At 37.8% G+C, this 14,496-nt stretch overlaps 1 protein-coding gene across 1 annotated transcript in view; it reads left to right on the forward strand.

Annotated features, from left to right (window-relative positions):
* The window catches only part of hipk3a (homeodomain interacting protein kinase 3a), a 41,733-nt gene extending 27,279 nt beyond the window's left edge, over nucleotides 1–14,454 (forward strand). Inside the window, exons 4-16 of the mRNA XM_052597090.1 lie at nucleotides 342–461; nucleotides 577–663; nucleotides 1,432–1,616; nucleotides 1,702–1,864; nucleotides 1,950–2,073; nucleotides 3,525–3,646; nucleotides 3,792–3,910; nucleotides 4,010–4,171; nucleotides 4,322–4,624; nucleotides 5,246–5,392; nucleotides 5,493–5,758; nucleotides 8,960–9,090; nucleotides 10,074–14,454. Coding sequence (XP_052453050.1) covers nucleotides 342–461; nucleotides 577–663; nucleotides 1,432–1,616; nucleotides 1,702–1,864; nucleotides 1,950–2,073; nucleotides 3,525–3,646; nucleotides 3,792–3,910; nucleotides 4,010–4,171; nucleotides 4,322–4,624; nucleotides 5,246–5,392; nucleotides 5,493–5,758; nucleotides 8,960–9,090; nucleotides 10,074–10,502 — 2,358 coding nt within the window. The 3' untranslated portion in view covers nucleotides 10,503–14,454. The remainder of the gene's footprint in view (nucleotides 1–341; nucleotides 462–576; nucleotides 664–1,431; nucleotides 1,617–1,701; nucleotides 1,865–1,949; nucleotides 2,074–3,524; nucleotides 3,647–3,791; nucleotides 3,911–4,009; nucleotides 4,172–4,321; nucleotides 4,625–5,245; nucleotides 5,393–5,492; nucleotides 5,759–8,959; nucleotides 9,091–10,073) is intronic.
* Nucleotides 14,455–14,496: the final 42 nt, after the last annotated feature.

Genomic DNA, 14,496 nt, shown 5'->3' on the forward strand with positions numbered 1-14,496 from the left:
TGAGCTTTCCATCATGAAATGCTACTTAGATCTTGAAATAGCAATGGAAGTTATTTGCTTATTTTTGTCTCTTTTGTTGTGTGTTTTTTTTTTTGCTGATTCATGTTGATTGATATCACTGTGTTGTTTGTAGCTTCTTGAAACCTGTTTTTCTATCCTGAAGATGCACAATCACAGGTGACATCAATTAATATTTGATGCCTACAAATAAATTCAATCCATTTTTATCTTTAGTAAGCACTATGCTTATGGTGCGAATCAAGAGACATTGAGATGGATTCAGCTTTCCTTATCAGAAATGACAGTGTTGAGATCCACTAATGCTATAAATGTCTCCGCAGATTCGTTACATCTCTCAAACTCAAGGGTTGCCTGGAGAGCAGCTTCTGAACGTGGGGACGAAGACGGCCCGATTCTTCTGTAAGGAGTCCAACTCGCCTTACGCCACCTGGAGACTGAAGGCAAGGGTCCATCTATCATCCACTTTACCAGACATTGTGGCCATAAATATACAGCATAAAGTTTTGATGTAAAGTTCTTATGTAATAACTTCCAACGCACTTCCTGTTTCTGCAGACGACTGAAGAACATGAGACAGAAACGGGACTGAAGTCCAAGGAGGCCAGAAAGTACATTTTCAGCTGTCTAGATGACATTGGACATGTACGTTTTAGCTTGCAAATGCTTGTTTTACATTATCGATAATAATTTCTTTGCGATACTGTAATTATAATGGAAGTACTATATTGTATGTACCATATTTTTCGGACTATAAGTGGCACCTGAGTATAAGTCACATCAGTCCAAAAATACGCCATGACAAGGAAAAAAACATATATAAGTCGCACTGGACTATAAGTCGCATTTATTTAGAACCAAGCACCAAAAGAAAACATTACAGTCTACAGCCCCGAGAGGCTGTTTTCTCTTGGTTCATGTCAAATTAAGTTTGATAAATATGTCGCACCTGACTATAAGTCGTAGGACCAGCCAAACTATGAAAAAAAGTGTGACTAAAGTCCGGAAAATACGGTATATATAAAATAATTAATGATGTGTTTTACTATATTAATCTTTTATAAATATGCTATATATATTATATTGTAAAAACAGTAATAATGAAAACCATAATAATATTTTTGTTGTTATTATTATTATAAATACTATATATTATGTTGTTAATAATAATGTACTGTAATATTAACAACACTTATATAGAATAATAATGATTCTAATATAAAAATTATATGATTCAATTATATTATTTTAGTTAATACAAATTTTTTTGTTATACATGTAATTTCTATTAATAATAATATTAATGATAATTTATATACAATAGTGTAATGAAAATAATATAAAATAACAAATATGCTATTGTTTTACATATATAATAATAATGATGATTCTTTTTTTGTATTCATTTATCAGGTGAATCTAATGCTCAACATGGAGGGATGTGACCAGTTGGCGGAGAAAGCTGACAGGAGAGAATTTGTGGACCTGCTAAAGATGATGCTGATGATTGATGCCGATCAGAGAATCGCCCCTTCAGATGCACTTACACACCCTTTTGTCACTATGCAGCACCTGATGGATTTCCCCCATTGCAACCAGTATGTCCAGACTTTTTTAATGCCAGTTACACTGCCTGTTTTCTCTATTATGTGTGGTCGTTCTCAAGGAATGTGTCTCCAACAGTGTCCAGTCTTGTTTCCACATCATGGACGTGTGTCACTCAAGAACCAGCATGTATGATACTCTCAACCGCAACAAAGCACCCCAACTTATGAAGCCTGTGACGCTTCCAAGTGCTCCAAATATCACCGTCGCTTTCAGCAAAATGCCATCTGTTCACTCTCAGGTAAAAGTGCACACTCTGAAAAGACTTGGGGTTCAAGTGTAGACAGGTTGTTCCTCTATTTTATCTATTTACCTTTCCGCTTTAGACCCTGGCACCTTCTGCTCCACCTGTGGTGCATCCAGGAATTCCCATCCAGACAGGAAGCGCCCAGTTTGGGTGTAACGAGTCCTTTCAGCAGGCACTCATCCTATGCCCTCCTGCTCTTCAAGGTAGTAGAAATCACATCACAGTGGGATATGCATTATAATTTGAACTAGGGATGCACTGCAATTTTTCAAAAAATATTGTAATAGCAATATTATATGATAAAAAGAAAAATAAAAAAAAAGTTTGTTGTACTATTTAGGGCTGCACTATTTGGCCTACGAATTTGAGACTATATAAATCAATGATTATGTTTCTAAAAATCTAGTGATTGTGACTTTAAAAAAAGTTAGTTTTAGGGCTGCACAATTTGGCCTAAAGCAGTTGGGATTATGTAAATCAATATGATTATAAAATAATCTGAAAATCTTTTTTGCTGTAAAAATAATTGTTATTATTATTTATACTACTGTTACTACTAAATAAAAATATTAAACAAGATAAGAATTATAACTTTTTAGCAGGGCTTGAGAAAAAATTGGTTCACTCGATATTTTAACATTTCTGTTCCTGCGTCCCTCTGATATTATTACCGTTCCAATACTGGTTCGGGTGGAAGAATAACCAGTTAATAACGTTATTTTTTTTAAACAATATTTTTGGCCTATAATTTGCCTAATAATAATAAAATAATAATAATAAAGTACATTGTTTTCTTTACTCAAAAAGAAAAGGAAAAAATAGAGATCTAACGTTAGCCAAGAACCCGTTGCACTTAGTCACAGCCAATACAGCATCATCTATTCTAGATTTTGGCTACTACAAAAATTTATTTAAAGACATCAAAGTATTTTTAAGATATTTGAAAAATGTTTGCTGCATTGTAAAAAAAAACAAAAAAAAAAACACTTGTATAAGATTGCGTTTTGATAGTGAAAAAAAAAAGTCCGGCTCACATCGCATTTTATTAGCCCTATTACTTTCCAAAATAATGAAGGCTAAAATGCATTTATGCTAAAGCAAAAATGTTTACAAACATTATAAAAACAGTTATTCGTTTCTCTCCAAATGTTTTTTTCAAACATTCATTTTCAAACATTAATCTTTTACCTTAAAGATCTTGAATCTCTTGACAACAGCCGGTTTATAAATGCTTATATGATTATATTATTAGTATTATTAGTATTGTTATTATTATTGCTAAAATTAAAAAAATACTTTTCAGTTATTTTTACGAAGAAAAAATATTGCTAACATTTTACTGTAAAAAAATTTAAAACACAGTATTAAAGAAAATGATACTAATATAAGTTTTATTTTACAGTACAACCATCAAGCTTTTATAATAGTGGAAACCGTAGGGAGATCTTAAAATTTCTCTTTTATGGACAACAGCAGTTTTATAAAGTGCATTTGCATTCTTCAATTATTGTTATAAGTGGCAAATCCATATTGCAAATATAGAATTTATTTAAATCAATGTTGCAGCTCTAATTTGAATTGAGAATTCCTATTGATATTTTTTTCCAATGTAATACATATTGTGTGGAGCTGATTTGGTTGTTTGACTCTACAGGAATCCCTTCAAACCCAAATCAGCCAGCAGGATATTCGGTTAGAATGGAGAACACTCTTCCTCTGGTGACCCAAGCCCAAGCTATCCAGTCTTTACCCATGAGACCAGGAGTTATAGCACAAGTAAGTCCTCATTTCACAAGATGATGTGGGAAAATAATGGAAAACAGCCAAGGGTTGTTATCCACATTGACATACCAGTTTCGATATTAAACTCAAAGCCAGATACATCACAAAGGTTCAGCATTGTCCTTTTTTGACCTTTCAGCAGCCGTGGTCCAACAGAACTCCACAGATCCTGGTGCCAGCTTGGCAGCAGGTCCCGCCACCTGCTACGAGCTTGGCATCCGATACAGTTGTTGGACCGCAGAGACGGGGAGACTGGGGGTGAGAAGATCAAGAAGGAGGCGCACCTCAAATAACATGTGCTGACACCACCGCATTTCGGTGACCTAAAATGTGTTGTTGTTTTTTTGTCTGTTAAAGGAAAGTGCGGCCACACAGCAGTCATTACACTTCAGTGATGCCCCAGCCTATTGTTCCAAACCAAATGGCTGTGTCAGCCCATCAGCCTATAAACATTGGCATTGCTCATGTGGTCTGGCCTCAGCCTGCATCTAACAAGAGGAACAAACCCAGTCAGAACAGGTGAGCAATAGCCTACAGTCATTGGCAGGGCCTCGAAACCCCTCCATTTGGACCTTATGTTACTCTTGTTAGGCAGCTCATTTGGGTTTTTACTTTGTTTCACCGAAATGCAAAGTTGAGCTCATCATTATCATTTGTGCTGCTTTTTAGGAGTATGAATGTCTCGTACTACACGGACACACAGCCCTCAGTGTGTCCATCTCCAAAGATGGCAGACAGGTTGGTGAGTGCGGAGCCACAGCCGAGATTTTCTGATAGAGAGGTGCATTCCCAGGTAAAACCAGAAGTGGAGCAGGTGCAGGTTCAGGAGGAGGGTTGCTGTAAGACGGTGGTGGCCAATCAGCAGCGAGAGTCTGTTATTATCAGAGAGTCGCCCAGCCCGGCAGTCAGCGTCATTAGCATAAGCAGTGGCACAGATGAAGAGGAACAAGCACAGAGGTGCTCCCTTAACAAGTGAGTTGAACATTCACTCTGTACAAGTTTTACAGTTTTTTTTTATTGTAATTACTGTTATACAGTAAAAAATACAGTAATATTGTGAAATGTTATTACTATTCAAAATAACTATTTTCTTTCATAGCATGTTATTAAGTGTATGTGGCAAGGCTGAATTTTCAGCATCATTACTCCAGTCTTCAGTGTCAAGTGAACCTTCAAAAATCATTCTGATATGCTGCTTTGCTGGTCAAGGAATATTTTTTATTATTATTATCAATGTTGAAAACTTTGAAAAGTTGTGCTGCTTAATATTTTTGTGGAAATCGAGATAAGCTGTGATACATTTTTTAACACAAATAGAAAGTTCGAATTAAGGCCCTATGAAATCCATTTAATTATTTTTTTTCCAAATTAAGAATTCTTTAAGTACTCTTAAAGGTGTAGTAGCACCCTCTTTAATACCGAGGGTCAGTGAAAGGGTAAAATGTATGACTTTTTGACCAAGTAGATTTCAGGGAAATAAACGATTTGCTTAAAAAAAAATACTGTCAGTTGTCGACTAAAACTTCTGATTCGTTTTAACTTGCATACATATGGTTCTCATAGCTAAAGTGAGTTGCATGTGTTCTTTGACAGGTGTAAGGGCAGTCCGGAGTGTGAGGCGTGCACAGGCTCTCTGAACATGGAGCGAGTGTGTTCCCTCAGCAGTCCTGACAGCAGTCTGAGCACCAGCTCCTCAGCCTCGGCACAATCCAGCCCCTCGCCATGCAAAAGACCCAGCAGGTGTGCAGTATTTCAATTTTATTTTTAATTGTAGAACTGAGGTGAGGTTGAGTTTACATTTATTTTGACGTGGGTTGTTTTCTCCTGTGACTTACTGCAGTATATCAGAAGATGACGGCCATGAAAGTGGATGTGAAACAGTAGACGGCTCACCCCCTTCAGACTCTTCCTTAGGGCCCCACAACAGCCCCTTTCCTGAAAGACGCTTCCTGACCAATCAGAACCAGAACCAGAAACCCCAGGCCAGGCGTGGGCACCCCAACACAGTGCAGAATAAACCTGCAGTGAGGACCGTGGTGGTGCCGCCCATGAGAGTGCTAAACAATAACAATCATCCCAACAATGAGCAGCTCACAGTCGGCACAGGTATGGAAGAATAAGTCTGGTTGTAGGTTATCGGAACATGTGAAAGGTTCTAATGGAGGTTAAGCAGTTATTGGTGCTTCAATGCTTCTTGAAATAACATTCTGGGTTTGATGCAAGCTTGTTGGTATTAGGGCTGCACGATTAATCGCATGCAATATTTAATGCGCATCTAGTAGAGCTGAAACAACTAATCGATTTAATCAATTAAAAATCGATTATTAAAATAGCTGTCCACTAATTTAGTCATCGATTAGTTGCTAAATAACTTTTATTTGCCATAAGGGGCTCATTTCGTGCATTTTTTTAAATCTGCGGTGACCAAAGTGTGGCAGTAATGAGCCACCGGAGGTTTTACTCAACCAGTACAGCAGGAGAAGTAGCGAATAGCCAATAGCTGGCCTCGCTTTATGTCACGTGCTTCCCGAACAGCGTCTCTGCAGCATTCAGCGAGATGAAACTGTGGGAGCACTTAACTTTGAGCCTTCAAAAAAGAAGAGTAACCTGTAAACTTTGCACTACTGAACTGACATTTATTTGTGCAGATTCTTCAGTACAATGTTGTTTGCAAATGTTTAGATGTTTAGTCGTAAAAGCTGATAACATTGCTTTTTAACAGTTAACATTTAAAGCTTTACAAACATGTTCTGTGATCAGTTTGTCGTTTACCAGTTCATAATTCAGTCTTGCAGCTTAATTATGACTTAACACAGCAGGTTTTTGTGTGTCCAATTTTTTTTTCAAACTTTTTCAATACTTTTTTTCTAATGGATTTTACTTTCAAATGTGAGTTCCATTCAGGTTTCATGCCATTGGCACTTTATTCGAAGGATTGTTTACAAGTGAAAGTGACATTCAGCAAAGTATGGTGACCCATACTCAGAATTTGTGCTCTGCATTTAACCCATCCGAAATGCACACACACAGCAGTGAACACACACACACTGTGAACACACACCCGGAGCAGTGGGCAGCCATTTATGCTGCAGCGCCCGGGAAGCAGTTGGGGGTTCAATGCCTTGCTCAAGGCATTTAAGTCGTGTTATTGAAGATGGAGAGAGAGCTGTTCATGCACTCCCCCCACCCACAATTCCGTCCGGCCCGAGACTAGAACTCACAACCCTTCGATTGGGAGTCCAACCCTCTAACCATTAGGCCACGACTTCCTTACCTGTGTGTTTACAGGAAAAAAATAATAATAAAATGCAATGTACTGCAATTTTATTCTGTTTTATTCTTATTATTAGTGAAAATATGTTCTGAAAGATTCCTTATTAAGCTTTGTTCGGGATGTTAAACTACTTTAGGAGCCCTAAGGACTGCCATGGTGAAAACATTATTTGAAATCTCCTTGTGAAATTTGCTAGAGTACGTATGGGTCAGTGAGTTTGACAAAGGATTACTAACACATAATAAAACACAACTCCAGGTATGTTTTTGATGAGGATATGACAATGCAAAATGGTTAAAATCTCTAAAAAGTCTGTTCAACGCTGACTACACACACAGTGGTATGTTTTTATGAGGAAAGTATTTAAAGGATTAAAAAAAATCCAGAAATAACCAACATTGGAAAATTATGTTGGTTGGGGGTTCTGAATTTCAGTTTTTGATTAATCGTCCAGCCCTAATAGAATCCTTTGAAACATTTTAAATGTCTTTACTGTCATTCCTGATCTATTTAATGTTAGGTGAAAACTGTTAGCCTCAATGCACTGTAAGTCGCTTTGGATAAAAGCGTCTGCTAAATGCATAAATATAAAATATAAATATAAATTTTTAATGTGGAGCTGCACAATAAATTGCATGTGATTGTCATGCACATCTCATCAGTGAAGCCAGTTCTGTGATTAGTAGTAAGTCTATTTACTAATCTGTGTATTAAATGTATTAATTGCCGCTCCATCTGAAAGCATGTGATGGAGAACCGGCTTTAATCACGTGCAATTTATCATGCAACCCTAATTGAATGTATCCTTCCTGAATAATAGTTTTAAGTTTGGAGTGTACATTTGCAAAAACTAGTGCTTTCTTCCCCTTTTTGATTATAAAACATATTAAAGTGGTCAGCACTATATTTAAAAAAAATGTGTATCCTGGTGTGATGCTATGCTAAACAGATCAAATGATTTTCTTTGCCATTGGACCACAAAAAAAAACAGTTTGAAGAGCTAAACTACTTTTGTCAAACCCAGAATGTTTCTTTAATGTCTTTTGCCGGTTACTGTACAACTGTTTCATGAAAAGCTATTTGCATTTAATTTACTTCCACAGATTAGATTTTACAAAGCTGCACAGTGAAAACATAAACTTGACTTCGTCCTGTAGCTTTTGACAGTTGATGCTCGTTCAGATCTAGTTTTGTGAAACTGTTGTTTTTGTTCTATACAGACTGGTTTCTCTAAATGGAATTTCCCCCCAGTCTCAAATTAGGCCATTAATACAAAGTTCCTTCTGCACAACCATTTTTATTTAGTGTGGTTACAGCCAATGTCTGCTTTACAGGTCATAGGAGAGAAACAGGAAGTTCTCACAGAGGCTATCGCAGGTGATTATGGGTATAGCGTGCACTGTGACCCAGTGTCTTGTGCGCGACATCCCAGTGTTGAGTGAGACCCTTTCGGTTTGAGCTTCCTCTCCCATACCTGATCTTTTCATTCCCACCTTAATTTTTACTCTGCGTGTTGACTGCTCTAAATTTATTTACTTATTATTATTATTATTTATTTTTATTTTTTTTTTGGAGATTATTTCCCCGGCCTCCCCCTTTCGTACCAAAGCATATCTGTCCTGTTTCCTATGAGGAGCCAATGCTTTGTTTTCGACGCATGCTATGAAAGAAATATTGCTGGAGCGGTAAACTCTTTCAGATGCTTCTCATGGCACTTTACCCAGGCAACATGTTTGTTTTGGGGTGTCTATGGAAAGTTTGAGGAGAGTTTGTTTTAGATACATTAAGTTTTGTTTTATAAGTTGTTCAACCTCGCAGTTCATACCTGTTGGTTTTGGTGTTTAATTCATTTTCTTTTGAACAGAACGTCAGTGAATACTGGCAGCCGATTCAGTTCGTACAAGCTGCAGTTCTTGTGCCAAACTGCAAATGTTAATTTCTATAAGCTGAAGTTTTGCATTTAAGTTTAATCGTCTTTCTTAGGCGTTTTATTTAATGATTACTCACTTTTTGGTCTTTTCTACTTTCTTCAGTCTTAGAATCCTCCTGCCAGTCCAGAGGTCGCTGCGGCCCAGGACGACTGAGCCACCTTTCCACACCCACGCTGCCCCGCCAGCAGAAACTGAGCTCTTCATTCCAGCCACAGCTGCCAGGCTTTGGCCAGGTATGTCATTTTGCCTTTTCTCTGTCCAAATTGTAAATGTAGATAAATGCTCTGTTTGGTTCTAAAAGTATTAAAAAAAGAAAACAAGAGATAAGATGTACCGAAAATATTGATGACACCCTGTATTACATAGATTTATGTCCAATCAAATGCTTTAGAATGAGAATGTCCCTCTCACTAATAACACCTGCAACCAACTAGAAAGTATCAATTCATAGATTATGGTGTAAACTAAAGGCTATTTGTCTATTAAAATAAGAGAAAAATAATTTTTTGAAAAGTTAAAAAGAAATTAAGGTTTTAGAGGAAAACATTCCAGGATTTTTCTCCATTATAGTGGACTTCAATGGGGATCAGTGGGTTGAAGGTCCAAATTGCAGTTTCAGTGCAGCTTGAAAGGGCTCTGCATGAACCCAGTTGAGGAATAAATGTCCTATGTAGCGAAAAGATCATTGTTATTTTCTAAAAATAAAATTATATAAATAATGATATATACTATACTATACCTTTTAACCACAAATGCTCGTCTTGCACTAGCTCGACCTCTCGCTTTACATAGTCATGTTGAAAAGGTCATGCGGGACGTTGGTGGAAATACAGACCCAGTGTTTACAAAGCGAATGTACAAAGGAAGTCAACTGCACTTTACCAAAAAAGGTAAAACAATGATCTTGTATAATTTTAAAGTTGGAGGAGAAAATGAGATGGAGTTTTTTGTCCTACCGTATTATTTCTGGTTTAAAAGTTTATATACATTTAAAAAAAAAAGATTGATTGTTTCAGTACATAAGACCCTTATTCCTCAGCTGGGATCGTGTAGAGCCTGAAGTACACTATATGGAGAAAAAACCTGGAATATTTTCCTCAAAATACGTGATTATTTTTTTTTTTAATGAAGAAAGACATTAACATCTTGGATGACATGGGGGTGGCATCCTTTAAATTGTTGGAACGAAAATGACATTTTGTTTCCTCCCGCTCAGGTCCAGCATTACGGGTCATGCCACAAGGAGTGGAACGGCAACTACCGGCAGCCACGCCGGCCACAGGCCTTCATCCCGCCCACAGTGCACGGCCCCACCTTCCCACTTCCCCACGGCAGCCCCACACACTCGGCCGGTCACCCGCCACCTCCCGCCCTCCTCTCCTATCCGCCTTCCGCGCCTATGGCCCACCTTTTACCTTCGCCGTGCCCACCGCCGGCCCCTCGGCCCGTCTTGCAGCCCGCCTACAGTCTGGTGCACCACCAGGGCATCAGCGTAGGCATCAACCACAGGCTGCTGCCCTCCCCCACCCTGCTCCCGCAGGGCCAGTTCAAAGCCCTCTTTCACCCACACTCCTATGTGGCGTCACCCGTCTACGCAGGCTTCCCCCTCAGCCCCAACAAACTCAGTCAGTACCCATACATCTGAGCTGGAGCCCGCAGCAGCTGCGCGCACGAAGCCGGCACTGAGCCACCACATCTTTCTTTTCTTATGAAGTTTGACAGCAGTGATGATGATGCAAATCGAGCTTTATAGATATCATGGAAAATAAAACAAACTAATGCGTAAGTGAGCAAGTTGACACAAAATGGAAAAACTTACTTTTAATGTGTTTTTGCACATTTGATAAATCCCTAGTTGCGAGACCTTTTGCGGAGGGATTTCCCTTTGCTATTTTTCGATTTTGCCTTTTGACGTGTGTATTAGACTCTCGTTCAAGCCATCGCTGTCTCCAGTGTGTGTGTGCGAGTCCCCCTTCTGGTAACCTGGTGTTACCTGTCCATATTTTCCCGTAGCTCCTAAGTGTTAACTCCCCTTTAGACCGGTGTTGAAAAGGTTCTGTCACGCTGCATGTCTCTGCATGGGCAAAAACCAATGTTGGACTTTAAAAAGGGGGGGGAATGCCTGCAAACCATCACTATTTTCGCCCTCTGTGTATGTGTTGTGTGACTTGCTGCATTGAATCCATTGGGGTTCGATAAACAGTGCCTTAAAATACATGTTGTTGCAAGTTACCCCGAGTCCCACATGCATTCACGCATGTACTGGACTGCAGCACTTGAAAAACTTTCAATCGTTCTTTGTGATTTTTATATTAGGGCTGTTTCATAACGTAGATATTTGGTTTTTCGTGCTTGGTGCATTAGCGCGTTCGTTGACTGACTTTATCTCTACACCGGTGTCATTTCTACTTCATCTCTTGGGGTTGCAACGGGAGGTTTTTGTTTCGGAAAGCCGATTGGGTGTCGATCCAAACACAGCTTAATGGGTCTCATGTCAATAAAATCTCGCTATTCGCGCCAAGATTAGGTTCATGATTTGCCCTTTAGAACAGGCTAAATGTTTTAACGCCTTAAATGATTTGCGCATTATTCGGAAACGAAACAGTCCTTTACGCGTGGTATTTACAGGTGGATGTATTGCGCTTAGTTTGATTCTTCGAGGATAACGTGCTTGGCCGTAGCAGAGGCCGATGAACGATGTATAGAAACGTTTGAGTACTTTCATATTTGATAATCTGTTTCTACTCTAATAGTATTTACACTGTTTAATGAAACTGCAATACAATCCATAGTTTTCGGGGGGGGTTTTCGTTTCCTTTCCATCGATTCTATGTTATTTTTAGAGTTCGAAGTGTTATCGGTGTTGGATTTCTATCAGCAGATAGCTCGTTGATGATATTGTATGGTTTCATGTTTGCTTTGTGCAGAATTATTCAGTATTGAGTATCCAACTGTAAAGTCTGTCATTGCTGGCGTATTCAGTGCTTTATAAGACGAGAGTTGATCGTGTGCAATTTTCTTCATAGATGCATGTGAAAAAGACCATTTAATTGCTTTTTTGACGCTGGCTGTTTTGATTTCAAACATTCCGTCAGGGAGAAATAGCTTTTTTTTCTGTGTGAATTTGATTTTTTATTATTAGATTTGAGTTTTTCCATTATAGATGCATCCTTTCATTATGCTTTCGCTACACCAAAGACAGTAATTAATTTCTTAAGCAGAGTAGCTACTGTTTTAGCATAGACCTCGAACGTAGTGTAGCTGAGGCCGTATTTAACAGAAAAATCTATGTAAAAATGTTGAGGTTGATGTTTAGCTTTTTCGGGCAAGTTATGACTTTTTCATTTATTCTTGAATGTATCATAGATAAGCTGCTATATACTGATCGCCACTTCATAATAGCTGTGAAATTAGATGATTAACTTTGTTCTTAGCCTTCTTATTTTTATATACGTCTAATTACCTTGAAATAGAAGTGAGATGATTTTTTTTTTCTTTTCCGTTTTTGTTTGTTTTTGGGTTTTACCGTACTGACTGGCATCAGAAGCATTTTAATGCCTCTCTCTGTTTTGCTTTCTTTTTTTTTTTTTGAAGTGTCATTGTAACTACTGTATTGCAAGTAATGGAGATTTTGGGGTTTTTTTGTGTGTGGGTTTATGTTGTTTTACGTTTCGTTTGCATCAGTGTTTTATCTGTTGTTATCTTGGGGCTAATCTTACGTATTAGATGCATATTGATGTATATCTATCTTAGTACGTATATTTGCATTTTGTTAAAGCATAGCTTGCAGGATAGATTTAACTTTTTGTTTGAAGTATCAATATAAATTCTATATTCAACGACCCATTTCAGACTATTAATTTCAGTAATGCTATTAGCACTTGATACTTTCGATAAGCTAGCCAAATTTTCGGGTTTGGGCAAAAGTCTAATTTGGGCGTTTCATCTCAGTAACTATAAGTGCTTCGAATTTTGTTTTTTATTTAATTTCCCCTGTTATTATTGTAATTGTACATGAAATACACACATGAAATTGTATCAGGTATAGTAATGTGTTTAGAAATGAAGAAAAAAAAAAACTATACAAAATGCAACATTTTGCTTGTTTTAAAGCGGACTGCTCTAAATACCTAGGGCATCCGTTCTCATTATTATATGGGTGTGTTGGTTCTCACACCGGTCCCCGCTCTTTAAAGCGAGCGACACTGCGTTTAGTGCCTTTGAAATGTGCTTCAGACCTTTATATCCCTTTTGCAAACACTGCCTGCCAGCCTATTCCTCTCTTTCATGACTCCTAGGTCGGCGTGACCGAGGAGTGAAAGCCTAACTGCAGTGTTTGAGAGTCGTAACTGAAGTGCTGTTACAGACCAGTTGCTTAAAAGTAGACGTCCTGTCGGATGTTGCTATCCTGATAACAAATAGCAAGTGTAACTTGATAGTCATGCATTGCAGTAAACACCTTTAAGGTATAAAAACAGAGGTTTGTTTCTCAAAATTGTGGAAAGGAAATCCAATCATGCTTGATTAATCTCTATTTTTATGACCAACGACAAAAACAATAATGAAATGATATCAGGGATTGTTATGATTATTGTTATGCTGGCTAAACACCCAAGACACGGTTTTCTCGTATTTGGGGAGATATACATGATACACTGTGAATGTAAGCCACCATTTGTCAAGGAGAATGAACATTGCCCTTTGTTATCAGTTTATTGCTTTAGCGGAGCCAACTTCATGAAGATACAGTCCAAAAAGGGGTGTGGTTTTTCACGTTATGTCCTTCTATTTAGCATGTAGCACTAGAGACGAGTACTAAATCGCTATTTATGCGCACATTATATGAACTCATTGCATTAATTCACTGCTAGTAAACATTTCAGAGATGTTTTCATTCTAACAAGGTCTACCAAACCCATAATGAGAGAGAATCTGGACTGAGGGATCTGCAAACTAAAGCTGAAATGTCTTTGAAACTCCCAAACCAAACCGATTTTATTTTAGTTTGTGTTCTGCGATTCGTGTTTTTCTTTTAGAAGTTTCTTGTACAGTTCATTCAGGGTCCTTGTATTTGTCATATATGCTACTGTGTTACACTTGCCGTAAGATTTGGGTTGGATTGCTTTAGATCTGTTTTGAACTCCTTCTGCAGATTATATTTTAGTAAAAGTTAAATCTCACTGCAAGTTATCGGTAATATTTAGACTTAAGAGCAAACAGACTTGATTTACTAAATCTGAGCTGTTACTGTTTTTATATTTGTACTTTTTTTGTGGCTTTCTGATTTCTGTTTGCTTTTGATTTCAATGCTATATTAGTTTGCCATGTAGCCACTGCACTGTGCAATATTCACTATATGAGGACTGGGAAAGCTTTTTTGTTTTAATTTTTCCTTTAATTTTTTTGGATGTAATGTCTCTTACAGTTTGCGGTCGTATTTCTCTCTAGTTCTCAGTGATTTATATGTGACCAAGCCTTATGTACTTTGTCACAAAAAGCGGGTTTTCCTGGTGACTGTTGGTGAGTGTCAAATTAAAGAAATGATGGTGTATTGTCAAAATTCACTTTGAATTAAAATATATATTGCTGCGGGCACACATTGTTTGTTTGTCGTTTTTTTTCCCCAACTCTTATTTGAG

Source organism: Carassius gibelio, chromosome B25 (assembly GCF_023724105.1).
Source record: "Carassius gibelio isolate Cgi1373 ecotype wild population from Czech Republic chromosome B25, carGib1.2-hapl.c, whole genome shotgun sequence".
NCBI classification, from domain to species: Eukaryota; Metazoa; Chordata; class Actinopteri; order Cypriniformes; family Cyprinidae; genus Carassius; species Carassius gibelio.